The sequence below is a fragment of the Mustela nigripes genome, chromosome 11 (assembly GCF_022355385.1).
Source record: "Mustela nigripes isolate SB6536 chromosome 11, MUSNIG.SB6536, whole genome shotgun sequence".
Classification (NCBI taxonomy): Eukaryota; Metazoa; Chordata; class Mammalia; order Carnivora; family Mustelidae; genus Mustela; species Mustela nigripes.
The window spans coordinates 16,763,428-16,790,904 of record NC_081567.1 but is presented as its reverse complement, the minus strand read 5'-3'; the positions used below and the strand labels follow the sequence as shown (position 1 = coordinate 16,790,904).

General features: G+C 53.8%; 1 protein-coding gene and 1 pseudogene across 4 annotated transcripts; one reads left to right on the top strand and one right to left on the bottom strand.

Moving 5' to 3' along the window:
• The first annotated feature begins 109 nt into the window (after positions 1 to 109).
• Positions 110 to 27,423, top strand: SGF29 (SAGA complex associated factor 29). 4 transcript variants are annotated; one of them, XM_059415001.1, is made up of 11 exons: positions 110 to 282; positions 1,617 to 1,808; positions 19,062 to 19,150; positions 20,748 to 20,823; positions 21,510 to 21,582; positions 24,748 to 24,812; positions 25,659 to 25,788; positions 25,874 to 26,020; positions 26,262 to 26,297; positions 26,386 to 26,548; positions 27,219 to 27,423. In XM_059415001.1, exons 3-11 carry the CDS (start codon positions 19,076 to 19,078, stop codon positions 27,333 to 27,335), a joined length of 882 nt encoding a protein of 293 aa, XP_059270984.1. In that variant the 5' UTR covers positions 110 to 282; positions 1,617 to 1,808; positions 19,062 to 19,075; the 3' UTR covers positions 27,336 to 27,423. The 4 variants fall into 4 exon arrangements, with proteins under 4 accessions (XP_059270984.1, XP_059270983.1, XP_059270982.1 ...); XM_059415000.1 differs by having other exon boundaries at positions 111 to 282; positions 1,617 to 1,804; XM_059414999.1 differs by lacking the exon at positions 1,617 to 1,808 and having other exon boundaries at positions 111 to 282.
• Positions 3,170 to 10,219, bottom strand: LOC132026759 (ATP synthase subunit alpha, mitochondrial-like; annotated as a pseudogene).
• Positions 27,424 to 27,477: the final 54 nt, after the last annotated feature.

The window sequence follows — 27,477 nt, the reverse complement described above, 5'->3', positions numbered from 1 at the left end:
GACACGAGGGCCCGTCGGGCGCGGCGCGATGCAACGGAAGAACTACATATCCCAAGGAGCAGCGCGGCGCGGCGCGGAGAAAGCACGGCGCGTGCGCGGAGGGGTCCGCGCGGCCACTGGCTCCTAAAAGGAAAAACGCGTGTGCGGGTCTCGACGTGCCGCGAATCTTCGAACGCAAGCGCGTTATCAGCTCCAGAATTTGAAAAGGGGGTCGAGGGGCACGCCTGCGCCTGCCGTCGTAACTGCGAGTGCGCCGTGCCCGTTCCGCCGGTGGCTGGTCAGGTGGGGCTGGGTTGCGGTCTGGGGCCCCCGGGGGATGGGGGGAGCGCAGGGCCGGGGGTCCCCGCCCCCTCCTCACTCCCCTCCCCCGCCCGACGTTCCCATTCCCGAGCTTCCCTGAGGCGGCGCTCGAGGGGCGGTGCGCACGCGCCCTGGGCGGGGCGAGGCGGGGCTGCGGAAAGGGAGGGCCCGCGCCCGCGGTGTTTGGGATCTGCGCGTGCGCGGGGCGGGCCGGCTGGGCGGGGAGGGGAAGCGGGCGAGCGCGGGGCGGGGCGCGCCGGCGGCGGAGGCGGGGTTGTGGGCGGAGGCGGGGTCGTGAGCGCAGGCGCGGGAGGACGGAGGCGGGGTCGTGAGCGCAGGCGCGGGAGGCCGAGGATCCGCACCTGTTAAGGAGGTGGCGACCCGCCCTGCGGAGGCTGGCGGTGGCCTCCTCGTGTCCCTGCGCCCGTTCGCAGCGTGCGGCCCGGCTCTCGGAGCCCGCCCCCGTCTCGCCCCCCCCCCACTCCGCTCGCGAGAGCGCTTGGGTGGCCCCTCGGTCGCCACATCCGGTGTTGGGTTGGTCCTCGCTCCGCAGCCGTGGTCGGTGCGGGTCCTCGCTGCCCTTTTTTGGGGGCACGTGTTTCATCGGGTTTGGGGAACATTCTGTTCTTGTAGCCCCGGCTCTCTGGGTTCTCCTTTGCTGAGTACAAATACGGTCCGGGCGCTCTCAGATGTCCGTCTTCAACCCAGAGCTCTACCCTGAACCCCAGACTGACCTCTCTTACAGTGTCGGATCGGTGACCCCGAGATGTCCAGAGGGAAATTCTGAGTCTTTCCCTCACGCTCCTTCACCTTCCCCAGGCTTCCCGGTCTTCCGCTTGCTTAGGCCAAACGCTGATGATTCTTGGTGGGCTTTGCCTCCCCCCCCCCCCCCCCCCCCCCCCCCCCCCCCTCCCCTCCCTCCGCCCGACCGCGGGGGTTCCCCGGGGCCTTCGCCCCCCCCCCCCCCCCGCCCCCCTTTCCTTTTAGTACCTGTTTGCCCCGGAGGCTTTGAAGTCTCGCCGCTGGCACTCACTCTCTCCAAGAGATACTTTGTCCAAAAGGGTTCTCTTTGGCGCCTGGTCCTGATTGCCTGAGAATTTGGGTTTCCAGTTTCTCAGTATTCCCTGTCATCCGTGTACCTGTTGTGGTCTCCGAGTTCCTTGAACAGTGTTTACTTCACTGGCTCTATGGAAGTATCTGTTTAAAGTTTGTGTTCCTTTCTGGACTGAATTTTGTAAGCAGGGCTGGGACACTTTTTTTTGTCATTCATTGTTGTCTGTTTCTTTTTCTTTTTTTAATTTTTTTTTTTTTTTAAGATTTTTATTTGACAGAGAGACAGAGAGGGAACACAAGCAGGGGGAGTGGAAGAGGGAGAAGCAGGCGCCGCGCGGAGCGGGGAGCCGAATGCAGGGACCCCGGGATCATGACCTGAGGCGAAGGCAGGCACTTCAGGACTGAGCCACCCAGACGCCCACTGTTGTCTATTTCTCATGCCTGTCGCAGAGTAGGTATTTGACAAATACTACTTCTTCTGTAAATGGGGAGTAGACTGTCCCCCCTAGAGTCTAATAGCTGATTGGGGTGCCTGGGTGGCTCTGTCGGTTAAGCGTCCAACTCTTGATCTCAGCTCAGGTCTTAATCTTGGGGTCATAAGTTTGGGCCTTGCATTTTGGGGTCATGAGTTCAGGCCCCACATCTGGCCCACATTGGACTTCATGCTATGTTGGGCTCCATGCCGGACATGGAGCTTGCTTTTTAAAAAAAAAAAAAAAAAAAAGGCAACTCTTTTTTTTTTTTCTGAGGTTCGAGTGAAGGTATTGAATAGCCCAGCTCCAGAATTGTTGAAAGACTTATTTTAAGAGATACTCAGGATTCAGTTTGGTTCAGTGATCTATTCTGAAGACTTAGTAGGTGCCAGGCTGTGCTAGTTGCGGGGGAATATGAAAGAGGAATGCAATTGCATGGCAGTCTTCTAAGAGCTCATGGTCTCCAGGAGAGACAGGTAAGTGAAACGGTCACTCGGCGTATATGTGACCAGTGCAGGAACAGAAGTTTGACCACTGTGCTTTGGAAGATTTGACTGCCATTGGCATCAGGGCCGATCAGTGGGGCCCGGGGCAGCCCGATCCCCCTGCCATCCTTTCCTGGCTCTGAGCAGCTCTGTTCTTTTATGCGGGTCTGCCATTCACACGTGACTGTAAGTATTCCGTTCTGCGCACGCTGCGGTGTGAAGAAGGCTGGCAAGCGCCACTGTAGGAGTGTTAGCTTTGCTGCTAGTTGATTGGACCCTGAAAGAGGAGCAAATTTGAGACCCAGGGGAGACGGGGAAGGATCAGAAAGCATTTCAGGCAGGCATGACAGAAGCAGAAAAGTGTGTGCTTGTTTGGAATGCAGGCACTGGAATTGCTAACTGTGGTTATCGTGTGCTGATGCTGTTTGAGAGGGCCGGGCTGTCTGGGATCTGAAGAAGGGCCTTGGCAGTGTTTTGTAGGGGCGCCTGGCTGGCTCAGGGGAGCATGTGGCTCATGATCTTGGGGTCATGAGTTCAAGCCCCATGTTGGGTGTAAAGATTGCTTAAATTTAACTTCAAAAAAACCCATAAAACTTAAAAAAAAAAAAAAAAAAAAGGTGCTCTGTAAACCACAGTGTTTGTTTCATAATCAGCTGGCCCAGCTGTGGGCACCCCATTCTCGGGGGGTCGGTCCATCAGCATCTATCAGCAGCAGCTTTAGTGACCCTTCTGGAGCTGGAAATCGGGACATGTAGTAAGTCCCAGGCCTCTTGAACCCCTAGTTCTAAAATTGTGTACAAAGAGCCTTACAAAGATTTTATTTTATTTTATTTTTTTGGCCAACCAATATACAGCCTTCATTTTTTTAAAAAATATTTTATTTATTTATTTGACACACAGAGAGAGGGAGATCACGAGTAGGCAGAGAGGCAGGCATAGAGAGAGGAGGAAGCAGGCTCCCCACTGAGCAGAGAGCCCGATGCGGGACTCGATCCCAGGACCCTGGGATCATGACCTGAGCTGAAGGCAGAGGCGTAACCCTCTTCATTTTTAACATGACTTTGTACATCTGGAGTATGAGAGTAATCCTCTTAAAAATGGAACTGATTGCTCGGATGAGCAACGACAAAACCAAACTGGTATTTTATGGGAATCCACAGGAGTTTAAGCTTCAGGTCCAGCCAAGAAGTTTGTCACAGTCTCTTTCAGCTCAGCATCTGACTGTTCTGAGATCTTTCCATCCGTCCTTCTGTGCCCAACAGGGCTTGGTGCTGGCTGATGACACAAGCCAGGAAAGCGTGCTCAAATTTTGTGATCCTGCCGGGCTTCAGTTTATCAAGATACCCTCTTCTACCAGCATAAATAACAGCCCCTTGTTCTTTGGTAGCTGTGGGAGAAGACTGTCCTTGCTTCAGCAACTCAGTCGGGTGCATGCCTTGACTCGAGTTGTTAAGTGGCAACATCAAGGTCAGAACTGAACTGGGCAAAGGCAGCAACCTCACGATACTGAGCCAATTCCAGCTTCGTGGTGCCTGCCACCTGCTTCATGGCCCTGGTTTGGGCAGCAGATCCCACACGGGACACAGACAAGCCAACGATACTGGCAGGGAGGATTCCTCTGTAGAACAGCTAACTCTGTTTCCAAGAAGATCTGTCCGTCAGTGGTGGAAATGACGTCTGTCGGAATATAAGCAGACACCTCGCCAGCTCGTGTTTCTGCGACTGGGAAAGCAGTCAAGGAGCCACCACCAAAGAAAGCATTCGTTTTGGCTGCTTTCTCTAGCAGACGGTGGCGTAGGTGGAACACACGGGATCCGCCTCACGGACAGGGGCTGGTGGAGCAGCAGAGACACCTGACAGTAAGTGACAGCATGTTTGCCGTCATATCTAAAATACTCTCCTGTAGAACCACCAGGATAAGGAGCCAGTTGCTGAAATGGAGCAGTGTCAGGAGAGTAGCTGAAGCCACAACGGTGTACCTCACGGCCTTTGCATCTGGAGGTCTCATCGCCAGCTGAGCACCAGTGGGTCCCCTCTGACCAACAGCAGTGTAGATACTGTGTAGCTTCTGCATTTCATCGGTTCCACTGTTGGAACATTTCTGGTTAATGATTGCATCCAAAGCAGTTGGTGTTTTGCCAGTCTGTCGGTCCCCTGTAACCTGCTCACACTGACCACAACCAGTTGGCAACAAGCTCTCTGCAGCCTTCATGCCAGTCTACATTGGTTTGCACACAGAGATTCAAAGAATGATCCCAGGGCCTTTCAGGCCAACTCCCCCATGGGTCTGGGAACCAACTGGACCCTTTTCCATCAGTGGCATTACCAAGGGCATCTACAGCACCGCCCAGTAACTCCTCATCAACCGGAACGTCCCCGGTGGTCCCTGTTCTCTTCATGATACTGCCTTCCTCAGTTAGCTGATTGTTTCCAAACACGACAGTACCACCATCGTCAGCTTCCGAGTTCAGAGACATACCCTGTAAACCTGAAGAAAACTCTACCATTCCCTGTGCCTAAACATTTCTCAGCGCATGTACACGGGCACTGCCATCATCAGTGCTCAGGACATGGCCGGCCTCTTCAAGGTCAACAGAGGTATCAGTTCCAAGAATACGCTCTTCAAGGACAGAGGACACTTCAGCAGGGCCAGTCTTCCGAAGACGGGTGTTAGAGGCATGGCGGTTCCTTGCAGCAGTGAAGGGTGATCCCAAAGCATTTTTGGGGAACAGCCCGGCCCGCCGAGGGAGGGCACAGGCCATGGCTGTGGCGACATGCACAGACAGCATCTTCTCAGCTTCTCCGGGCGGGTGGCGAGTTGGGGAGGGGGTCACTCTGCAGCCACAGCCTCCGGACTGACTGCCTTACAGAGACTTTCAATGAATCTCCTATGGAATTTTGCTGTATTGTCTGCACTGAAACAAAATACCCAATTTACATCGCTCCAGGATTTGTGGTCTCTGTATCCATGTAGTAGAAGCCAGTGTGTTGAACATCGAACCAATGGGGTTTGGATGTTGATCTTAAGGCTGTTTGAGCCTTAAGACTTAGGTGGTAGAGTCAGATCTGGATTTGAGTCCCACCTCTACCACTTACGACTTGTGTGACCTTCGTAAAGCCCTTGATTTCCCCAAGACTCTGGTTTCCACAGTGCTAAATGAAGAGTACAGCACTCGCTCTGCGGGACCATTAGGAGAGTTGGGGGGGGGTCATCTACGTAGAAGTGCTTAGCGCATAGTAGGTATTCAGTATGGAGTAACTGTCCTGATCACCTTTATTTTTCTACCTCTTTTTATCGGGCACCACCATGAATCACCATTGAAGGTTAAATGACAGTTTACGGTAGATGAAATGGTTCAACTTCTGTCACCTGTTTTGCTTTTGAATAAGCTGAGCTTGTTACAAGGCCTGGACTTGGGAGGGAGAGCACAGATTTTAGTTTGCAGTTTTGCAATTACCTGTATTTTCCAAGTTACCCCACGTAATTTAACCAATCTGAACTTGTTTCCCCAGCTATAAAGAGGGTGTGCTTACGGGATTACTATAAGGTCTCAGTGAGAATCCCTTGTGTAGGCTCTGGTCTGGAAGCGTGGTAGGTATGAGGGGAAAGAAAAGAGCATCTCCTTAACTTTTTTCAAACCCGTTGAAGAGTGGAGGTTGTTGTGATGGTGGCCAGATTGAGAGTATGGGATCTTAGCGTAGGGTCTTAGAGGCCTGCCTTCCCTTTGGTTCAGAACAAAGCGTTTACCGTCTTAAGCTCTGTAGGATTAATGTTAGAGGGGTTTAAGTATAGCCTGTTTGGATTTGTTTGAATGAGGCCTTGGCTTCTAGAGAAGGGCTAGAGAGCAGGTCTGGACTGGATAGGTAGCAGTTAATATGTCCTTTGTCCCTAGGATTACCTATCAGACTTCCCACTTGCAGTTAACGAAAAGTGAGCCCAAGCCAGTCCAAGCAGAAGAGGAGTGTCTGTTAGACTCTAACTGAAAAGTCCTGGGTCTAGCAACTTCAGGCACGGTTATATCCAGAAACCAAACTGACATCCCCAGGATTTTTTATGTATTTCAGCGCTATTTCTCTTCACGTTGGTTTCTCTCTTAGGCAGGCAAAAGCCTCCATCATTTCCAGGCTTCCGTGCTACTCTCTTAGCAACCAACTGAAAGAGTGTATCGGACCAGACTTGGGTCACATACGTCTTCTGAGCCAGTCATGTTGCTCAGGAGAATGGAATACTCCCACCTTTGGAGCCAAGGGGAGGGACAGTTTCCCAAAGAGAAATTGGTGTCCTATTACCAAAACAGAGCAAAGGTGATGGGAGAATGCTCAGAGGTCGCTCGCTTCCTGTAGTGGTGGAGTAGCTCGTATTACGCCAAGCCTTCTGCAAATAATGATGATAAACTGCGCACCCACACGTACAAAAACAAATGACAACCCCCTAACTGGTTCAGTGCAGCGGGGGGGGGGGGGTACCCAGAGACAAGGTGGCCCCGGTGCGTCTCTTGTTTGTTGTTTCTCATGCCTTTTCACTAATAAAGACTCACCTTGGAAACGAGATAGCCATGCAGAAGGAATTCCAGATTTTTTAAAAGATTTTATTTATTTATTGGACAGAGAGACACAATGAAAGAGGGAACAGAAGCAGGGTTAGTGTGAGAGGGAGAAGCAGGCTTCCCACTGAGCAGGGAGCCCAATGCGGGGCTCGATCCCAGGAGCCTGGGATTGTGACCTGAGCCGAAGGCAGATGCTTAACGACTGAGCCGCCCAGGCGCCCCCCAGATTCTTGATATGAAAGTCATTTTACCTAATTGTCCCATCAGCTGATGAATGCAAAAACAAAATGAGGTCTGTCCGTACACGGGGTATCAGCCGTAAAAGGAGCAAAATACACACGGACAGTACGGACAAGCCTTGAAGATACTGTGCTCAGTGAAGGAAGCCAAGTCTCTGCAGGCCACGTGCTGTGTGATTCTACTTCTAAGGAAGTGTCCAGAAAGGACAGTTCTGTGAACAGTGGCCCATGGCTGAGGGAGGAGGGACTGGGGGTGGGGGCGGTGACTGCCGTTGGCTACAGATGTGGGGAGGTCTTGAAGATACCCTAAAATCAGGTGGCGGTGATGGTTGCACAACCTTGTGACTCTACTACAAAGCCACGGACTTGAACATGAAGGAAGCCAAGTAAGGGCGTGGGAAGGCAGCCCCTTCAACCTCACTGGTCTCCGGAGAGGTCTAGATTGAAACCACAGTGAGAATCGCTTCCTGCTGGCCAGAGCGGCTGAGAGTGGCTTCAGAGGAGATGAAGATGGCCGCACCGTGCGCGGCACCGATGGCGAGCAACCGGGACTTCGGTCGCTGTGGCGGGGGTGGGATCTGCTACCCCTTCGGGGGGAAGAGTCTGGTTGGGTACTTCTTCGGAAAAGCACACACCCAGCTCAGGCCCAAGGGCTTAAGAAAAACGAGCGTCATGTCTAAAAACCACTTCTGTATGGCTGCTCCTGGTAGTTTTATTCATGGTGGCCCCAGGCCGGGAAGAGCCCAGGTGCCCTCAGCACAGAGCGGGCCGAACAGGTTTGTTCAGATGTGCGAGGGAGAACACCGTGTTGCACACCGTGTTGCTCCGCCGTAGAAAAGGACCCACTCCTGACACACACCGCGCAGTCGGAGTCCATATGCTAAAGAATGTGGATGGCATGATTACATTTCCTCATTTTTTAAAAGATTTTAATTAATTTATGTAGAGAGAAGGCATGTGCGAGCAGGGGAGGGGCCGAGGGAGAGAGGGAATCCCGAGCCGGCCCTGTGCCACCCTTTGCACTGGCAGAGCCCCGCTCAGGGCTCAGTCTCACGACCCTGAGATCACGACTTGAGCAGGAATCAGGAGTCCGTTGTTCCACCAACTGAGCCACTCAGGGGCCCCGTGATTACATTTCTATGAAGTCCCAGAATGGGGGAAATCATCTGTAGTGAGCAGTGTCAGAATGGTGGTTCCCTCTGTGGGCAGAACTAGACGCGCGGCTCCTCGGTCAGTGCTGAGAATTGAGGGCCAGCAGCCCCCAAGTTCCCGGTGCTGGGCTTTGCCTCAGAGTTTGTAAGAAAGCCTGAACCCTGTCAGAGTTTGCCCAGCCTCTGGAGGCTGGGAACCCTGATGGGGTCAGCCGGGGCCGGAAGCCACTTCTCCCAGCTCGGAGCTCCGGCCTTTCCATCCGGCGTGGTCCCGTGCCCGCTGCTGTGTCCCATGGGCTTGGCATTGGCTGTGTTTTCTGGGGGAAATCCAAGCTCAGGACGGATCTGGAGATAGTTTGTTGTAAAACCGGAAAGTGAGGTGGTTCTCCCAGGCAAGGCCCTGCCCCGCAGGCAGGAGAGCACCCCCCCAACGGGCGGCCTCTGGGTGCTGCGGGCTCTGGGCCCTTCCGCGCTGCTGCCCTCGGCTCGGGAGTGATGCGTCTGTGTTGTCTTCTCCCTGGGCGTTGGGCTGTGCAGCCTAACTTAGCACTTAGCACAGTCGCCGCTTTTTCCTGGCAGTTCCCTGACCCCCCCCGTTCCCAGACAAGGAGGGGGTACAGCTCGCGGGCACCGAGCGGGTCCGTGGTGGCCGGCGCCGCCGGGGCCGCCTGGTGTGGTTGCTCGTCCGGCGGCCGCTCTGGTTCTTCCTGAGCCCGGGAAGGCTCAGCAGCTCCGTGAGTCTGGGGCCTCGTGACAGCTTCGCAGCTGTTCTGCCCCCGGTCCCCTTCTCGGAACGCTCAAGTGCGCTCAGCAGTCCGTGGGCCGTGGGCCGTCGGCCGGTGGTGTATTTCGTCCGTCCTCGGGCCCCGTGGACCTCCGAGCGCCCGGCGTGCCGTCCGCCGCCTGCGTCTGCCCGGGCGGGTCTGACCGGCGGCCGAGCCCGCCACGCTCCAGGCTTCGTTAGGGTCCCCAGACTCGAAGATGGCCACGACTCTGTTCTTGTGCTTCCGCGCTGAGAGTGTGAGGGGCGCGCTCGCACGCAAGCGGAAAGCCGTTGGACGAGCGGACGCGTGCGGGTGGCCGTTCTGTCGCGTGTGCAGAGAGGGCCACGCGGAATGAAAATCATTCAGGTCGCTGGGACTTGCTTTAATGATTCTTTAATATTGTTACACCATTTTTTTCCCTTGCCAGATTAGGAAAAAGAGGGAAGAGAGGTGTGGCCAGAGTGCTCTGGGGAGCCGGGGGTTCCTGACTCCGGAGCGGCCTAGGAGGGCCTCCAGGAAGAGGGGGCCACTGAGCAGGAAGAACCTGCTGGCGTTTATCTGTTAGGTTGGGGGCGGCACCAGGTAGTGGAACGGCTTCTCGGCCCACTTGCTGAGTTGGCGACCGGGTCGGTCCGGGGAAAGCAGGGGTTTTTTGTCAAATCGTGAGGTGAGATTTTCTGGGGCAGGCGCCCCTCCAGATTGCTGTCCCCCACGTCCACACTTCTCAGTGTTTCCCGCCGCATAGCAATGAGGGGAGATGAAAGCCTTTCAAAAACCATCGGTAACCGTTCATACGTGAGGGGACCCCGATAACTGGTGTAGGGGCCGAGTGTTCGAGGCTGAGGGTCTCCAGAAACGGGGCCGCCTCCCCACTGCGGCCTGCTTTGGTGTCTGCTCTACTCCCTCCCCTCCAGACCATGCGGGTCCACTTTTCCAGCCAGTGCGCTGCAGGCGTCTGCCTCCAGCTCTCAGGTCTGGGTGTCTGTCTGTGCATCTTCCATCTGCAGAAGGTTCGAGGAGATAACACGCTTTTTTTCTCCTCCTGTGTATCCATGGGGTACCTCTAGAGAAATACCCAAGAAACACTGCTGGTGGTTTCCAGGGCTGGGAGATTTCATTGTACTTCTGGTATCACTTGAATTTTTTTATTTTGTGCTTATGTTTTGTATATATGTATACATTAAAAAATTTTTTTAAAGAGAAACAGGCTTTGTGACCAAGCATGATGAGGTGCAGAAACGGGCTGATACTGTGATAATGTGATAATGTGAAGAGAGCCCAGCTGAGAGAGGGACAGGTGTGGTGGGAGGGAGGGGCTGGCTTTGAGAGAAATTTTTGAGGCAAAATCCCTAGAATTTGAAGCGAGCAGATCAGGGAGGTGGGGTTGTAGATGGTCGAGGAGGAGGAATGGATAACTCTGGGATTTGCAGCTGGGAAGCTAGCTGGACAGCGAGAGATGCCGTCAGCCCCCGTCTAGAAGACAGGGCAGAGCAGGAAGTAGGTGGTGTCTTGAGGGGCATCTGGGTTGAGCCTCAGGTGGCAGCTGGAAATGTGAGCTGGGAACCTTGGAGAGAGGTCAGGGCTGATGATCTCCATTTGGAGGTTTCGGAATATGGGGCCTTACAGCTGATAAGATGCCCAGGGAGTGGGTTAGAGACAGAGAAGGGCTTCTTGGGGTGATGGTCCTTTGGGGTGGAGGAGGGAGCAGCAGAAAGACTGTGCAGGGTGGTTGGAGAAGCGGGGGGGGACCGGAGGCCTGGAAATCCAGAGAGCAGAGCTTTGAGAAGCAGCGTGTGGTCGGGTACGTAGTGCAGTGGAAAGGTCCAGGAGGAGGCAAGCAATCATGGAGGACTGAGGTAGAGCCGCGGCGCGGTGGGTTGAGGTGTGAGCAGCAGTAGAAGTGCACATGGTGGCTACCACATGCCAGCCCCGAGCTAGCGAGAAGGGGGAGTGCGCGCCACCCTCAGAGACAGACCAGCGGGGGAGGAGACAGAAACACACGAAGAGAATTTTAATAGGATTTGGTTGGCGCTGTGAGAGGTGCACAGGATGTTACATAGAGAAAGGGGCCTTAACTCGGTCTAGGAGCCTGGGGGTGGGGCTGGAGGCATGGGGGCTCCGACCGTGGCTAGTGGAAGGAGAGGACTTGGTAGGTAAGCTGCGTCTTAGAGACTGAGCAGTGAAATCCTGCAGATTTAGGGGTGTCCTTGCAGGAAGGGTATCGCAGATAGAGGGAACAGCATGGGGCTAAGAAATTACACGGTGAGCTGGGAGTGGCTGGACTAGGAAGTGTGAGGCGGACAGTGGCGAGATGAGGACAGTGGGGGCAGGTGGCCCGGGGGGTGCGGACAGGGGGGACGGGACGGAAGCCTCTTCCTCGAGGCAGTGCGGTGTGTGAAGGAAGGTCTTGGTTTCTCTCCAGGCAGGGGTTGAAAGCTTTGCGAGGGGGACATGACCACACTTGTCTTCTAGATGGGAGGTTTTAGGACCTCGCAGAGGGTGGATCTGACGGAGAATGCAGAAGGGGGTGGGGGGCCCGTGGTGCGGTGGGAAACGGGGGTGAAGGCCAGGGAGGGGATGCGTTTGTGGGGCAGTCAGTCAGCAGGAGTGGTGACTGGTGAGACACAGGGAGACAGGCTTTGAAACTCGATGTTTCCAGCACAGGCGGCTGAATGGGTTAAAGACGCATCAACAGGGAAGGAGTGTGGGCTGGGCGGGGGTGGGGGGGTGGGGAGAAGTCTGGTTTGGGACATCCTGTTTTGTTTTGTTTTTTAAATTCTATTGAGCTGAAAGTTCAAGTACCGTATAATTCACCCATTCAAAGCACACGATTCATTGTTAGGTTTTTTAAAGTACATTCGCAGACTTGTACAACCATCCATTATTTAATTCAAGAGTATATTCTGGACACATTGATTTAAAGTCTTTTTTAAACTGTAGACTATTTCTAGCCTACAGAAGTAGGTTCGCATAAGGAGTGTCTCTGTCAAACGGGGATTTGAGGTCTTCTCCAGTAGAGCAGTATAGCTGGCATGAAAAGAAGATTCTGAATCTTGGGGGAGTCCTAGGGGCTGGTGGTGGATCTGGGAGTTGGTACCTCCTCACAGGAGCCAGGGAAAAGCTTGTATTTCACGACAAAGTTTGGAATCATTGATGCGGAAAATTCAAAATGGACCTCATGGCAGGGGTGGGGTAGGGGGTCAGGGCAGGAGAGAGATCTTGTGTGAAGTATAAACCATTACAAAGTTCCTGCCAGGTCCTTAATGACCTGTCCGTGGTGCTTGTTGATGTCAGGGGATTGTTGTTAAAAGCGGAGGCATGTGCTTGTGCCCAAGGAGCTTCCAGTCTGGCCAGTTTTTAAAGGAAGAGTCCAATAAGAGACAAGTTCGGTTTTGGGGGGACAGTTCAGCAGAGTAGAAACCTGGGACTTCAGCTAGCTGGACCCAGACCCAGGTCTGAGGGCAGTAGCCAACACACTGAGAAGGTTCGAAATGTCCGACAGAATCACTGGCAAGGATAACCAGTGGCAGCGTGACTGCACTGTGGGCGCGCCTGCTGCCGGTGTCAGTGACGCTGTGAAGTACAGTCCCCCGCCCGACCCGGGCCCAGCTGGGGGGCTTGCCTTGGTTTTACTCTGCAGGGCTGTGGGCAGGTAGAAGGCAAGGGGCTCCGTCTAGGTTCCTGCTTCAGTTAGCGGGAGAGGGCACAGCCCTCTGCGCGCTAAGCCGTCGCCTCTGGGATCTTGCTGCTGAGCTCCGGGGTGGTCGGTCTTCCCGTTTTCTCACTCCGCACATCAGCTCCTAGACTTCAGCAATGACCTTCCTGCTGATTATTTCTCAAGTTTGTACACTTCTCATCTCTAAACTCAAGATCCATTATTTCATGCGGTTCTAGCTAATGCAACTAGACTCTTTTTTTAAGGGACATGTTCTTCTGTAGACTGAAATATCTTGCTGTGGTGGTGCAAATAGTGTCGCGTGTGTGACAAAACGGGTCTGCATCCCAAGCAGAGAAAAACAGATAAGTTGGACAGTTTAAAAATCTAAAAATATGTTTCAGAGGACAAAATTCAATTATAAAAAGACGAATAACTCCATAAAAATGGGCAAAGGACAGTTCTACAAAGAAAACATGTAAAAACACGTTCCCCATCATTAGCCGAGAGTTAACATCTCATGGCCTGAACTAGGGCAGCTGGCGAGAGAAAGACAGTCACACGCATTGGTGCAGACACAGAGCTGCCGGACCCTCGTGTGTCGCTGATGGGAATGTAAGATGGTGCAGCTGCCCCAGAAACAGTCTGCCAGCTCCTTGTAGGGTTAAAGAGTGACCACAGGACCCAGCAATTCCACTCCTAGGTATGGACCCAGAAAACGAAAACATGTCCATGGAAAAACTTGTCCAGGTTGCCTGGGTGGCTCAGTGGGTTAAGCTGCTGCCTTCGGCTCAGGTCATGATCTCAGGGTCTTGGGATCGAGTCCTGCATCGGGCTCTCTGCTCAGCAGGGAGCCTGCTTCTCTCTCTCTCTCTCTCTCTGCCTGCCTCTCCATCTACTTGTGATTTCTCTCTGTCAAATTAAAAAAAAAAAAAAAAAGAAAAAAAGAAAGAAAAACTTGTCAACAAGTGTCCATAATAGCATCCTTCTTCTTCTTCTTCTTCTTCTTTTTAAAGTATTTTATGTTAAAATAATCTTTAGATCCAATGTGGGGCTCGAACCTATAACCCTGAGATCAGGAGTCAGCCAGGCACTCCCTCATAACAGCCTGATTTTCAGTAGCCAAAAAGTGAACACAACCCAAAGAGCCATTGGTTGACAGATTAATATATAAAATGTGGCATATGCAAACAAAAGAATATTATTCCAGAATGGGCCAATCTATAGAAACAGAAAGTGAATTAGTGTTTGCCTAAGACTAAGGGATACGGGTGGGGAGGGGCATCTGTCTAAAATTAACAGACTTGGGGCCCCTGGGTGGCTCAGTGGGTTAAGTCGCTGCCTTCAGCTCAGGTCATGATCTCAGGGTCCTGGGATCGAGTCCCACATCGGGCTCTCTGCTCAGCAGGGAGCCTGCTTCCCTCTCTCTCTCTCTCTGCCTCTCCATCTACTTGTGATTTCTCTCTGTCAAATAAATAAATAAAATCTTTTAAAAAAATAAATAAATAAATAAATAAATAAAATTAACAGACTTTAGACTTGGGTTCTGAGTATTTGATCTACTGTGTAGTCTGTTGTGTGTGGCTTTTACTTAGCATAAGGTCAGGGTTCATCTGTGTCCTAGCACAGATCAGTACTTCATTCCTTTCATTGCTGAGTAATACATTCCTTTGTGTGAATAAAACCAGTCCTTATCCATCTGTGTTTCTCCACACCCTCCTGGATACTTGTTATTATGTCTCTTTTTGGTTTTAGCCATCCTGGTGAGAGTGAAATGATACCTCCTGGTGGTTTTGATTTGTATTTCCTTGATGGCTAATGATATTAAGTATCTCTTCATGGGCTTCTTGTCCATTTGTATATATCTTCTTTGGAGAACTGTTTGTTCACATAATTTTTGTATATGGCCTGAGGTTGGGGCCCAAATCCATTCTTTTACATATGGATATCTAGTTGTCCCGGCACCATTTGTCAAAAAGACGATTCTTTACCCACTAAGTTTACGTTAGCCCCTTGGTGGGAAATTAATTGGCTATGAGTGTGAGGGTTTGTTTCTGGTCTCTCGATTTTGTTTCACGGATCTTTCGGTCTGTCCTTCTGGATTATCTTACTGTCTTGAGTACTATAGCTTTGTGTAGTGTGTTTTGTGGTTGGGAAAACTTCATTTTCCAGATTGTTTTGTCTCTTCTGGATGCCTTGAATTATCATATGAATTCAGGATGAGCGTGTTAATTTCTGCAAAGAAGCCAGCTGGGATTGCATTGAAAACGATGAGGGATAGAGGTGCCTGGGTGTCTCAGTCAGTTGGGCATCTGCGTTCTGCTCTGTTGTGGTGTCTGGTTGGGATGTCCGGGTGGTGGGATCGAGCCCAGAGCCCCGCATCAGACTCCCTGCTCAGTGGGGAGTCTGCTTCTCCCTTGGCCTCTGTCCCTCCCCCTGCTCCTGCACATGCTCGCTCGCTCTCTCCCTCAAACAAATAAAAGAAAGAAAGAAAATGATGGGGGACAGAAGCAGGAAAATGTTTACCCTTAGGCAGGAAGGCTGACCTAAAGCCTGCGTAGTTTTGATAAGGATCAAATGCCAGCTGGTTGCTGTGTTCTCTAATGGCCTCTTGACTGCCCATGTATCTCACCAATAATTAATATCGAACTGAATGATAAATACCAGAGGAAACTTGCAAAAGTAGTTTCAGAAATTCAAAGAAACCTTTGTAATCTGACACTCCCTGCAGGCCTCCTTCCCTTTGACTGCTGAGTCCATAACCACCGGCCTCACGCAGCCCAAGTGCCCCTCTTGCTGCCCAGGGGTCCTGTCCCCGTGCTACTTAAATAAACTCACTAAGTTGCACTGTCAACGGTTCTTTCTTGACTGTTGCATTCAACACCCCTGTGTAAGCTTTGGTGGCCTCTACAGGGACAGCACCAAAAGGAATTGGGGAGATTCGGTACGGCTGGGTGTGTTCTTCATCCCCAGGCTCTGTTACCTGTTCTTTTTCAGAGATGTCCTCAATAGTATGACCCTTTGGAATGTGCCTTGTCCAAGTGCTCAGGAGAGAACCTCCTTCCTGTAGCCACAGGGAGGGACGAACGCCTGCCCCCGGCTGGACACCAGAACCTTGGCTGTCACAGCGCTGGGCTCAGGCTCTCCCAGTCTTTCAATACTCGTATTCCTCTCGGGCACAGGATGGCCATACCTGTCATCAGGATGGCTGCCGATCTTGACTCTCAGATGAGGTTCCCTCCTAAATAACCCGGTGTGACCCCTCCATGAACATAAAACCCAACATCCATCTGACCCCGTGCTTCCTGGAAGGGACCAATGGGCGCTGTTACCCAGTTGGGGCCTTTGCCCCACAGGGCGCCACTCAATCTGAGCGCAGGACCCGGAATGCCAAACAGCCCACGGGTAAGGACAAATGAGGGAAACAAAAGTATGGAACCCCTGTCTAATCCGGGCGATTTCCGCAGAAGCTTTATCCACGATCCTGTCCGATGGGAGCGGGCCCCGCCCCAGAGGGCCTGTTCTGTGTGTGCACCGCCTTCTTTCCTGTCAGCAGGTCGCTGCCGGGATCCTGCCCACGCCTCCCTCTCTTTGCCATGTTACTTGCTGCCTCTTTGTTGGCTTCTTATCCTGTGCATTGGGTCCGAGTTGTGTCTTGAGAGGCCTGGATGAACGTTGTCCAGTGCCTTGTATGTGGGGACTTCGCCCTCATCCCTTCGGGGTTGGCGGCTCTCGGCGGCCAGTTTTCTGCGGTTAGTCTGCCTCCAGACAGGGACTCTCAGGAGCCTTCCCAAGCAGCTGATAACACTCGTTTTGTTTCGAGGAGGTTCCCTGTATTCTCTGACTGCACACGGGCTGCCTGTTTTCACTTTCTGTGGGTGGAAAGAAAATGCGCATCTGTTCTTCTGCCCAAGCTGATGAGCCTTAGGACCCAGAGTCCGCTTCTGTTTGGGCTTTTCTCCACCTCTGTGCTCCTGCCTCCCCTTCCCTCTCCTGTTTCTGCACCACCCTAGGAGGAGCTTACGTAACCAGCCCCTTAGACCTCTGTGCCTCTGGAGCCCTTGACTCTTGCCTCTTGGGTCCTTGCTGTGGAGGAGCAAAGAGCACCCCAGCTGTTGTGCCGTTCCAATCATAGTGTCTCCCCGATCAGCATGAAGGGGCCCAGGGTTCCCTTGGACTTAGGCCTCCCCCTTCAGCTCCCCCCACCCGTGCCCCAGGCAAAACTGACAGTGGGGAACACATGGACTGACTCTCAGTGGGCACAGGGGCAATGTATTCTGTATTAACGCCCATTAAGTTTTGTTGGTTTAATTAAAACGGTCGTGTCTTGGGAGTTATCAGCGTGAAATGTAACTTTCACTTTACCAAGATTTACTGAAGGTCAGAGAAGCTCGTGTTACCTTGGCTGCAATTTGTCCACAAAAGATGGGTGAAAATGTTGGTAAATTTCACCCATCTCCTAAAGCTCTCATGGGTCCTTGTTTAAGCATGAGGAGGGTGAGTGAGTAGATACAAGGTAGAAGCGTCTGGGTGGCTCAGTCACTTAAGTGTCTGACTGTTGATCTCAGTCCAGATCTTGATCTTACCGTCTTGAGTTCTAGCCTCACATTGGGCTCCATGCTGGACGGCGAGCCTACTCTAAAAAAAAAAAAGAAAAAGAAAAAAGGTTTAAAGTTAAACTTTTAAATGGCTTTCAAAATCTTTGGAAACCTGAACCTTCAAAGTTTGCTGATTTAAACAATCAATTGGATTGAATTCATTGGTAATCCAAGTCTTCTCTCTAACAAAACAAAGTACTAAAGCTTTGTTTACTGAACACAGGTTTGTGCTTCCGGCTGCTTGCAGAGAAACCAGACAAGGGTTGTTTTCCTTATCATTTCCATTTAACAGAATTTTAACTTAGAAACCTTAGTCTCCAGTGAAAATTAAGTAGTAACCAATTGTGAACTGTCTGCTAAACCAAAAAATTTTTTAAAGATTTTATTTATTTGTTAGAGAGAGAGCAGGGGGAGCAGAGCTGCAGGCAGAGGGAAAAGCAGGCTCCGCACTGAGCAAGGAGCCTGATGTGGGGCTCGATCCCAGGATCCTAGGATCATGACTTGTGCCAAAGGCAGACGCTTAACTGACTGAGCCTCGTACACGTCCCTACCCCAGAATTCTTTAGATTGGCAATTTATGAGTATAGTTCATAATTTCTAGAAACATGTTTTCCCCTAGCACAGTCCTTCAGTTTACTGTATTTAGGAAAGTAGGAAATGTGTAAGGAAGGTGTAACAAATGAGAATATATTTTGTTGAGGGGGAAAAAAAAGTAATTTTGTCCCCAAATGGGATTGGTTATTTAGAGAGGAAAGGCTTATGATTAAATCTGAACGAAAAGAAAGTTGTGGAAGGTATGTGAAGGCAAATCTTTGAAAAGGCCTTTGTGTGGTGTTAGAACTAAGATTGAAGTGAGATTTTAGTTATTTGAGGGAGAAGGAGAAACACTCCCCACGTGGCTCAATCCCAGGACCCTGAAATCATGGCCTGAGCCAAAGTCAGACACTTAACTGACTGAGCCATCCAGGCGCTCCAAAATAAATGGATTTTAAAAGCACACTAGTGTTGGGGTGCCTGGGGGGCTCAGCTGTTAAGCGTCTGCCTTCCTCTTGGGTCCTGATGCCAAGATCCTGGGATTGAGCCCCAAATCTGGCTCCCTGCTCAGCGGGAAGCCTGCTTCTGCCTCTCCCACTCCCCCTGCTTGTGTTCCTCTCTCGCTGTGTCTCTGTCAAACAGATAAATAAAATCTTTTAAAAAAAAAAAGTGCACTGGTGTAAGATTGATATTCTGCTTTTCTCTCCATGAAAAAGACTGTTTTCTTAGATTGTTGTTTTACTCATGATAAGAAATTGTAAATAAAGGCTTATTCCTCTTTATGTGCCTGGAGTACCAAAGCTTCTGTGTTTTTGTCTTTATCAGATCTTTGATGACTTAAGAAAGTTAAAAATTCTCACACAAAAAAAAGAAAACTTCTCAATATTAAAAGAGCTAAGTTTTGCTAACAACTGTAGAACCATCTATAGATTCTTACTGCCAGCTGAGTTTAGTAAATCCTGAGTTTCAGAGTGATCTGTGATCCTCCTGAGGCATGTACATCAAAGCTTCCCAAGATTCAAATTCTAAGTCCTTTTGACTCATTAGGCTGGTTTATGTGGTATGTTATTTGGGAAGCACTGTGAAAAAAATGATGATAAACCTTGGGTTCTTTTGTTTGAGTAAATGCTGTTATAACTGTTGTAGAAATTATATGAAATCATGTGAAATTCCTGGTCGTCACTTGACCCTCTGAGCTTTAACACACAGCGGCCACTAACAGCGTCTCTTCTGTTCAACACGTGTCCCCCTCCCCCTGCCAGGCACCCCAGACACAATGGCCCTGGTGTCTGCTGATTCCCGCATCGCAGAACTTCTCACGGAGCTCCATCAACTGATCAAACAAACCCAGGTAAGGAGCCGCCAGCCGGGGAGGGCGTTTACAAACTTTGGACGTGCAGGGACCCAGGTGACCGCCGGACCGGGAGGGGAGGAGAACGTGGGGTGTGACCGCTGCGTCTTCCTTCAGCGGCAGGACGTCCTGATCCTCTCTGTTCCGTAACAGCTGTGATGAGATAGGAGTTAGAGTTCCATACCGTCCAGCTCCCCCACGATTCCAGTGGTTTCTAGTATATTCACAGAGTCGGGCCACCATCCCCATGATCGGTTTCTGAACATTTTCGCCATCTGACAAAAATGCCCTGTACCCACCACGGCCCTCCGCTTCTCCGTCCGCCCCCTGGTCCCAGCCGAGCAAAGACACCCTTAGCAGGCAGGATATGCCAGGAGCGGAGAGGTCCCATTCCAGAAGCTAGTCAGGGGCCTTGTTTGGAACAAGGTCTGAAAAGACAGGCCTGCTGAGTTTATCTGTCACTGCACAGCTGCCTGGCCCCGGCCTTGGCCTTGGCCTTGGCGGCAGAGTGAGCACAAGTCCGCCGGATGGTGGAGGAGCCAGTGTGGGCCAGGGAGAGACTGCGAGAAACAAGCAGTCCGTCCCGTCGGGCCCACATACACGTTTCCATTTTTTATACTAATCTAATTACCCATTTCCCTGCTCCATCCAGTACCGTTCGTGCCCTCTGATACATTTGTGTGAAACTGTTCAGCATAGAAATTAGCTGATGGCACTGAATCCAGTTCTTCCCGGGCCAGTCAGAGGAGGCCGCGGCTCCGGCTCCCAGCACGTTTGCTTGTCAGCACCAGGTGACTTCTTGACAGGAGGCCTCTGAAGCCCGCCCGGGTTGCCGGCGTGTGACCGTGCTCCGCTGCGGTCATGGCGGAGCTCAGTTTCATTACAGAGCAAGCCGGGAAGAGTTACAGAGCTATGTGTTATGCTCTCCCAACAGAATTGGCCTTGCCCTTTTACCAGATATTGTTATGAACAATGTTTTTTCTTCACAGTATTTGCTTGATTCCAGTTGGCCATGATTCAGTTATTTCTGGGTTCTGAGTCAGCGGGGGATAGAGCCAGTCGCCGGTCCCAGCTCACAGGCTCGTCCTGAGACGGCTTCTCATTGTGTGTTCTCCAGGGCCCTGTTCCTACCTGGGGGGCCCCCAGTGGTGCTCCAAGTAACAGTCCCGTCTCTGCCAGCTGTAGATCAGGATGTTCTGTATTGATCTGTTCTTGGGTCAGGGCAGCCACAGCGCATTGATCTAAATTACAAGTGAAGCCCAACACGGGGCTTGAACTCACAATCCTGAGATGAAGACCTGAGCTGAGGTCAAGAGTCAGATGCTTAACTGACTGAGCCGCCCAGGTGCCCCAGCCAGGTTTATAGTTACCCGATTACCCGTCTCATGGGAGCCGTCTACCACACAGTCCTGTGGCCCAGAATGGAGCAGTCCTGGAAATGCCTTCCCAAACGATGTCCTTTGTAGTGGGATGTATCCTGAAAAGTAAGGGCTGGAAGATACTGGCAGACGTGTTTCCGGGGCCTCAGGCCTGGGGTGCCGGGAGACACAGCAGGACAAGGAGCTGTTCGCCTGACCTGTTGCGCTTACCCCTGCAGGAGGAGCGTTCGCGGAGTGAGCATAACTTAGTGAACATCCAGAAGACCCATGAGCGGATGCAGACAGAGAACAAGAGTAAGTCACTGGACTCAGAAGAGAAGGGGAGGGCGGGGGACGGGCTGAGACCGGGAACGTGGCTGTCACTAGTTTCAGACCGGCCTTTTCCAAGGAGCTACATAATCCGAAACGAACTGCTCCTTAGCCCCAGGGACAGTCTGTCTCCTTTCAGCTGAGTGACCGAAGGTGTCTCCGGAAACAGATCACAGACAACCTAGCACTCAGGAACCTTAAAGTCCCCCAGTCTAGGGGCTGGGAAGTCAGTGTTGAGGCTGCATCCAGGGAACCTCTTTGAGTGCACAAGCGCCCCAGTTAGCTGGTATTCTCTAGAGAGAGAACTTCCTCCTGGCATCCCCCGCGCATGCCCCAGAAGCCCTCTTGCTCAGCCTCCTGGGCTGGTGCGCTCCCATTCGGAGCAGCTTTGAGAGCTGTTGTCTGTTCTCCTGTGTGCTGAGAAACACTTTCTGCATGTGTCCCACTATGCAGAAGTCCTCTGTCAGATGCAGTGATGGTATTTGTGCCGTATGAAACCGTGAACTCATTAAACATGGGGCAGCGGCCGCGGGGCACTTCCAAGCCACCACAGCTTACGTCCCGGTCCGTGGCCTCTGCACGCCTCTGGAGGTCCGACCGGCGTGCACAGAAGCAGCCCCCCAGGACCGCCAGCTGGCCCCCTGCCCACCTCTTCCTCTGTTCGCTTGCAGTCTCTCCCTATTACCGGACAAAGCTACGTGGGCTGTACACGACCGCCAAGGCTGACGCGGAGGCTGAGTGCAAGTGAGTCCCGTCCCCTCCGCTTTGTTGCCCACCATGTGGGCAACAGACCCCAGCGCCCGCCGCTGTTCCTGCCACGGAGAAGTAGATTCCTGCTCCCCAAGCTGTCCCTTGGGGTCCCGGCCTTCCCTAGAACTCCTTCTGGGCCTCCCCTGCCCACTAGCCCTGCCGTTCCCTAGATGGCAGCACAGTGGGGGCTGGAGCCCGGCACGGCATTCTAGGTGTCCTGTGACCTGGAGCAGTGGTTCCCCCTGAGACCCAGTTGCTCCGTCGTGACAACGGGGACCATAACCGTCTACAGAATGGTCAACATAACGTGAGATAATGTATATGAAGTCCCTAAGACCAGTGATTTTCAAACCCACTTGACCACAACCCATGGTAGGAAATACATTCTCTGTTGTGGCTTCCTCATCATATTAGGACCTGGTCATCATCGCTATAATAACACTAATAAGGACTCCTGTGTGGCCGTGCTGAGTCCGGTACTGTGCCAGGTACGCTCTGTGTGTGTCTCACAATGCTCAGAGCGGCCGCCAGGTGAGCGTTACCCCGTTTTCCAGGTGAGGACACGGACACACCGGGTTCCATGATGTGCTGAAAGTGACACAACTAGTAAGTCGGGGCCCAGTTGTAAACCCGGCTCCATATTCTTACGACCATGCTAGAATGGTGTCACAATCACCTTTCTGCAGCACACACGTGTACGTTATAGGGACATATGTCACAGAATCGGAACAAGAAGTACGTTTGTGCTATTATCATATCTATAGGCTGGGGGCTTTTGTTTTTTGTTTTTAAGTAATCTATACACCCGACACGGGGCTCAAACTCCTGACCTGAGATCAAGAGTCACATGTTCTTACGGCTGAGCCAGCCAGGCACCCCTGTTTTGTTTTTTTATTTTTTATTTTTTTAAGATTTTATTTATTTGACAGAGAGCAGGAACACCAGTAGAAGTGAGAGAGGCAGAAGCAGGCTCCCCACCGAGCAGGAAGCCTGACGCAGGGCTCCATCCCAGGACCCTGGGATCATGACCTGAGCCGAAGGCAGATGCTTAACGACTGAGCCACCCAAGCACCCCTGTTCTTTATTTTTTTAAGCTGGTTGTTACCCCAGAAATTAATCTCACAAGTCCCCAATGAGCCGCGACCTGCTGTTTAAATACTGCCAGTGCATGTGATGTCCGCACCCTCAGTGTTGCTGGTGCCTCCGGGGTCTTCCTCTCCTCCCATCTGGCCCTTCACAGGCCCTGTCTTGTGCTCTGAGACCCTGCCTCGGACTCATGGTCCCAGATTTTCTTTGCCTGCCATCATCTTTGCTTTGCAAATCTCTGCTCGCGCTCCCCCTGGGCCCGGTGCTGGGCAGTCCTCACACAGAGACCTAGGATAGCGAGGACCCGGCCAATAAGGGCATCGTCTGGAAAGGAGAGACACCCTAAGAAAACGGTGACCGGGACAGCGTAGTTGGTGGGCCACCAGTTGGGCTCACTGTGCCTGTGGGCCCCGGACAGCCTCAGGGAGGGACTTGAAGTAGCAGTCGGTGGGCGACACGGCAGAGGCAGTGGAGGAGTGCGCGCCGGACACGGGCACTGGAGGACTGAGAATCAGTCCTTTGTGGCTGGGGAAGGGCGAGGCAGGACGGGGAGGGCTTCCAGTAACTGGACTTTATCCCGGCGGCCACAGGGAGCCAGCCAAGAGGTGAAGCAGGAGAGAAGCCTCTGGCTGCTGCGTGGGCAGACAGGTGGGACTCAAGGCCAGGCAGGAGACCAGGCAAGACATGGTGACGGAGTTGAGCCTGGGCAGTGGCAGTGGGGACGGAGAAGCAAGGGTGGGCTCGAGGGCAGGTTCTCGAGTGGAATTTGGGGACCAGCTGGGAGAGGGGAGGCTGAGGATTCCAGGCTTCGCAGCTTAGACGGAGGGACCTGACGGGCTCCATATACCGGGCTGGGGCCGGCCTGGACGGGAGGAGACGTCCCGCCTTCTGATTGTGCTGTGCTGCAGGCACGCTGCGCTGCTCCGGGCTGCCTGGCTCCCTCTGCCAGGGCCCCCCCCGCCCCTGCCTGGTGAGCTCCACAGGAGCCCGGGACAACCCCCGCCACCGGCGAGGCGGGGCCTCCCTCCGGCCCAGTGAAGGCCTTCAGAACCTCGGGGGAATTCCTAAAGGTGGACCAGAGGAAGAGCCGTGGGAGAGATGGAGATGGACCCCAGATGGAGTCCGGGCTGCTTACTCCTACTGAAAGATTCCCTGGAGGAGAGCCCTCAACATCTAGGATAAAGAAACAACCTTCCTCCAGCGGGGACCGTGTTCACTTCCGCGGGATTGCCTGGCCCAGCCACCCCGGAAGCCCGGAAAGGAGCTGCCGAGGGTTTCTGGGCTGCAGCCTAACAGAGACCCGTCCCTCCCTCCTCCAGCCCGCTCCGAGCCCAGAGAGCTCCGCCCGGGCATCTGGAGTCTGGAGCCTGTTCTTTCCCTTGTCCCAGCTGGGGCGGAGCCCAGGCTTCAGCTTCTACCCTCCGACCCCGCACGCTGCTGGGGGCGGCCAGCAGGGCTCCGTCCCGCCATCAGGTGCGGCGCTCTGCGGGGCTCGCTGCTCCTCCCGGGTCTGGTGGGGCTGGGGCTGCCCCTCACACTTCGTCAGTTCGTTTATGCTCTTAAAGTGGAAACACAGGAGCGCCCGGCAGTCGGTATGGGGCGCAGTCGGTAGAGCATGCAACTCTTGATCTTGGGATTATGGGTTCAAGTCCCCCATTTTTTTTTTTTTTTAAGATTTTATTTATTTATTTGACAGAGAGAAATCACAAGCAGGCAGAGAGGCAGGCAGAGAGAGAGATGGAGAAGCAGGCTCCCTGCTGAGCAGAGAGCCCGATGCGGGCCTCGATCCCAGGACCCTGAGATCATGACCTGAGCCGAAGGCAGTGGCCCAACCCACTGAGCCACCCAGGCGCCCTCAAGTCCCCCATTGAGTGTAGAGATTACTTAAAAATAAAGTCATAAATATAATATCCTAAATAAATAAATATCATAAATAAGTAAAGTAAAAATAAATAGAAAAGCGGGTAGGGTTGACAGTTGCCGGCAGGCGGCCGGCCTGAGTCGCGCAGCCCGCGGCGGGCGGGAGAGGTCCGCGCTCCTGCTCCATCCTGTTCTCTCCCTTCTCCCCGCCAGCATCCTCCGGAAAGCTCTAGATAAGATAGCGGAAATCAAGTCTCTGTTGGAAGAAAGGCGGATTGGTGAGTTGGAGGGCGGCGTGGCGCTTCTTGATCAGGCAGAGTGAGGCTTCCTGAGTGGGGGGTTGTGGCTCCCCGCAGGAGTGGGGAGCTGCTGCCTCCGCCCCGTGTCGTTCCGCAGACTTGGGGCGCGCGTCTGGGCAGCCTGGGTCTGGGAGGCAGTGGAGGTTGCGGCTCGTGCTCGAGGCAGGGGCTCCCAGTGTCCCTGTGCAGACCTGGGAGGTCTCCCTGCGCCCCTCATGTCTCTGCCCCTTGTGCCTGGGGCGGTCGTCTCCTTCCTGCTACGGCCCCACACCCCGGCGGCTGCGGGAGCGCGTCCTTCAGCTCGGAGCTTACACAGGGTGTTGGCCTCCGAATCCCTTCAAACCGGCCTGGCTCTCCCATCTCTTACCCTTTCAGTGACCCCTCCGTGGGCACACGGCTTGCCCGTAGACACGTCCCACCGCCAGCCGGGTTTGTGCGAGGCTGACCGGGGGTGTTGAGCCGTGCTTGAGGTCAGGAGTCTGTCTGCGCCTGACAGTTCTTTTTAGTTTGTTGTCTAACGACAACACGTACTCGTGGTAGAAAAGTACACGTAAGTACACACACGGCTCTGAAGTGTTCGCCAACCGAACAAATGGCCGTGCCAGCACCCCAGAACCCTTTTTCCCTGTAGTTCCGTCCCCCTGAGGGCATCCGCTGCTCTGACCTCTCACGGGTCTGTGAAAGCAGCACACTGGGCCCTGGGCGGTCACTCGGGAGGCGGCCTCCAGGCCAAGCTCTGCTGACCGCGCCGCGCAGCCGTGCAGCCGGGGGTCTGCGGTAGGAGCGCTGGCCCTCGTGCCTCAGGGGTGCGCTTCCTTCCCACAGCGGCCAAGATCGCGGGCCTGTACAACGACTCGGAGCCCCCTCGGAAGACCATGCGCCGGGGGGTGCTGATGACCCTGCTGCAGCAGTCGGCCATGACCCTGCCCCTGTGGATCGGGAAGCCTGGTGACAAGTGAGGGCAGGCCTGGGCCGGCGGAGGGGGGTGGGGAGCTGACCGGAGGGAAGGGCTGGGACTAACGCCTTACCCCAACCCCTAGGCCCCCACCCCTCTGTGGGGCCATTCCAGCCTCTGGGGACTACGTGGCCAAGCCCGGAGACAAGGTGGCCGCCCGGGTAAAGGCCGTGGATGGGGATGAGCAGTGGATCCTGGCGGAGGTGGTCAGTTACAGCCATGCCACCAACAAGTGAGCGGGCATCAGCCCTCGGTCCGCTATCCTGTGACACGTGCGCTCGCCGGCCCTCTGCGCCGTCTGCAGGCTGGGCCCAGCGCCTCCCCCAGAGTGTCTGGGGGGCGGGGGGCGGGGCTGTGTAGGACTCTGGCTCCCTGGGCTGCTTCCCCTCCCCGTGCCCCGCGCCCCCTCCTCGTCGCTCCCCAGTTTGGACCGTGGGTCTCCCTGCGTCCACTGTTCTGTCTTTGCTCTCCAGATACGAGGTGGATGACATCGACGAGGAAGGCAAAGAGTGAGTGTGCTGGTCGGGGCGGGGTGTGGAGGCGGCTGGGAAGCAGCCCCCCTCCTGGCCGTGGGTTGACCTGAGCCCACCCTTCCAGGAGACACACGCTGAGCCGACGGCGTATCATCCCGCTGCCCCAGTGGAAAGCCAACCCGGAGACGGACCCAGAGGCCTTGTTTCAGAAGGAACAGCTTGTGCTGGCCCTGTACCCCCAGACCACCTGCTTCTACCGTGCCCTGATCCACACGCCCCCACAGCGGGTAAGGTAGCCCCCAAGGGAGGGACAGACCATGAGAAGAGATGGTCATGGGGTCACCTGCCGCCTCCTGCCTCTCCGGCCCTCGCCTCCCCTCTCGGAGCTGGGAGAGTCCTGGGTGTTGGCCCGTCTCTCCTGCTCACACTCTGCCTGCAGGCACCCTCCAGCCCTGTCCCCTAGGGCAGTGCCAGCCCTCTCCAACCTTCAGAGCCCTAGCCAGCCCCGCTGGAATGGGACCCGTGTTCCCTCTGGTCTCACTTTTGCACTGAGGTGGGCAGCGCCACACCCAGGGCCCGCCCTCCAACCTCGACTGCCGCACCCCTGCCCTTTCTTCGTGTGAGGTTGTGCTCGCCCGTGCTGGTGACCTGTCGCCTGGTGGCAGGTTCAAGGCTGTTCTCCCTCCTCCACATGCCCTGCCTGCTGCCTTCTGGGTTTTCCTTGGTCCCTTGAACGCAGGGTCCCCCAAAAGCACCAGATTCTCCATGTAGTGCCCCCCCACATGTACAGCAAGTGTCCCCCCTCCGAGCTCTTTGTTGCTGAGAAGAGGGCTGTGTTGTAGCAGGACCAGGTCTGGAGTAGAGATGGGGACAGGAGAGGCAGGGACCCCGTGTATCAGCGGTTCCCGTCAGTCTGGGGGTCTCTGACCAGCCCCTCCTGTCCGCCCCCTGCCACAGCCCCAGGATGACTATTCAGTCCTGTTTGAAGACACGTCCTATGCAGACGGTTACTCCCCTCCCCTCAATGTGGCCCAGAGGTACGTGGTGGCTTGTAAGGAGCCCAAGAAGAAGTGAAGCCGGCCGGCAGACTCGCGCTCTCCTGCTGCCCTCGCAGGGGAACGCGGCAGCAGATTTCGTGGCAAATAAATATTGTTCCCCTTTGCCCACGTCCCCTTGGTTTTGTTTTTCCAGGCGCTTCTCCCCTTTCCCATAACAG

Excerpts from the sequence above, each read along its gene's own strand:
- SGF29 (XM_059415001.1), top strand. The coding sequence starts at position 19,076 with ATGGCCCTGGTGTCTGCTGATTCCCGCATCGCAGAACTTCTCACGGAG. Across the intron at positions 25,789-25,873 it reads ATCGGGAAGCCTGGTGACAA|GCCCCCACCCCTCTGTGGGG; the intron begins GTGAGGGCAGGC and ends CCCAACCCCTAG. Across the intron at positions 26,549-27,218 it reads TCCACACGCCCCCACAGCGG|CCCCAGGATGACTATTCAGT; the intron begins GTAAGGTAGCCC and ends CCCCTGCCACAG.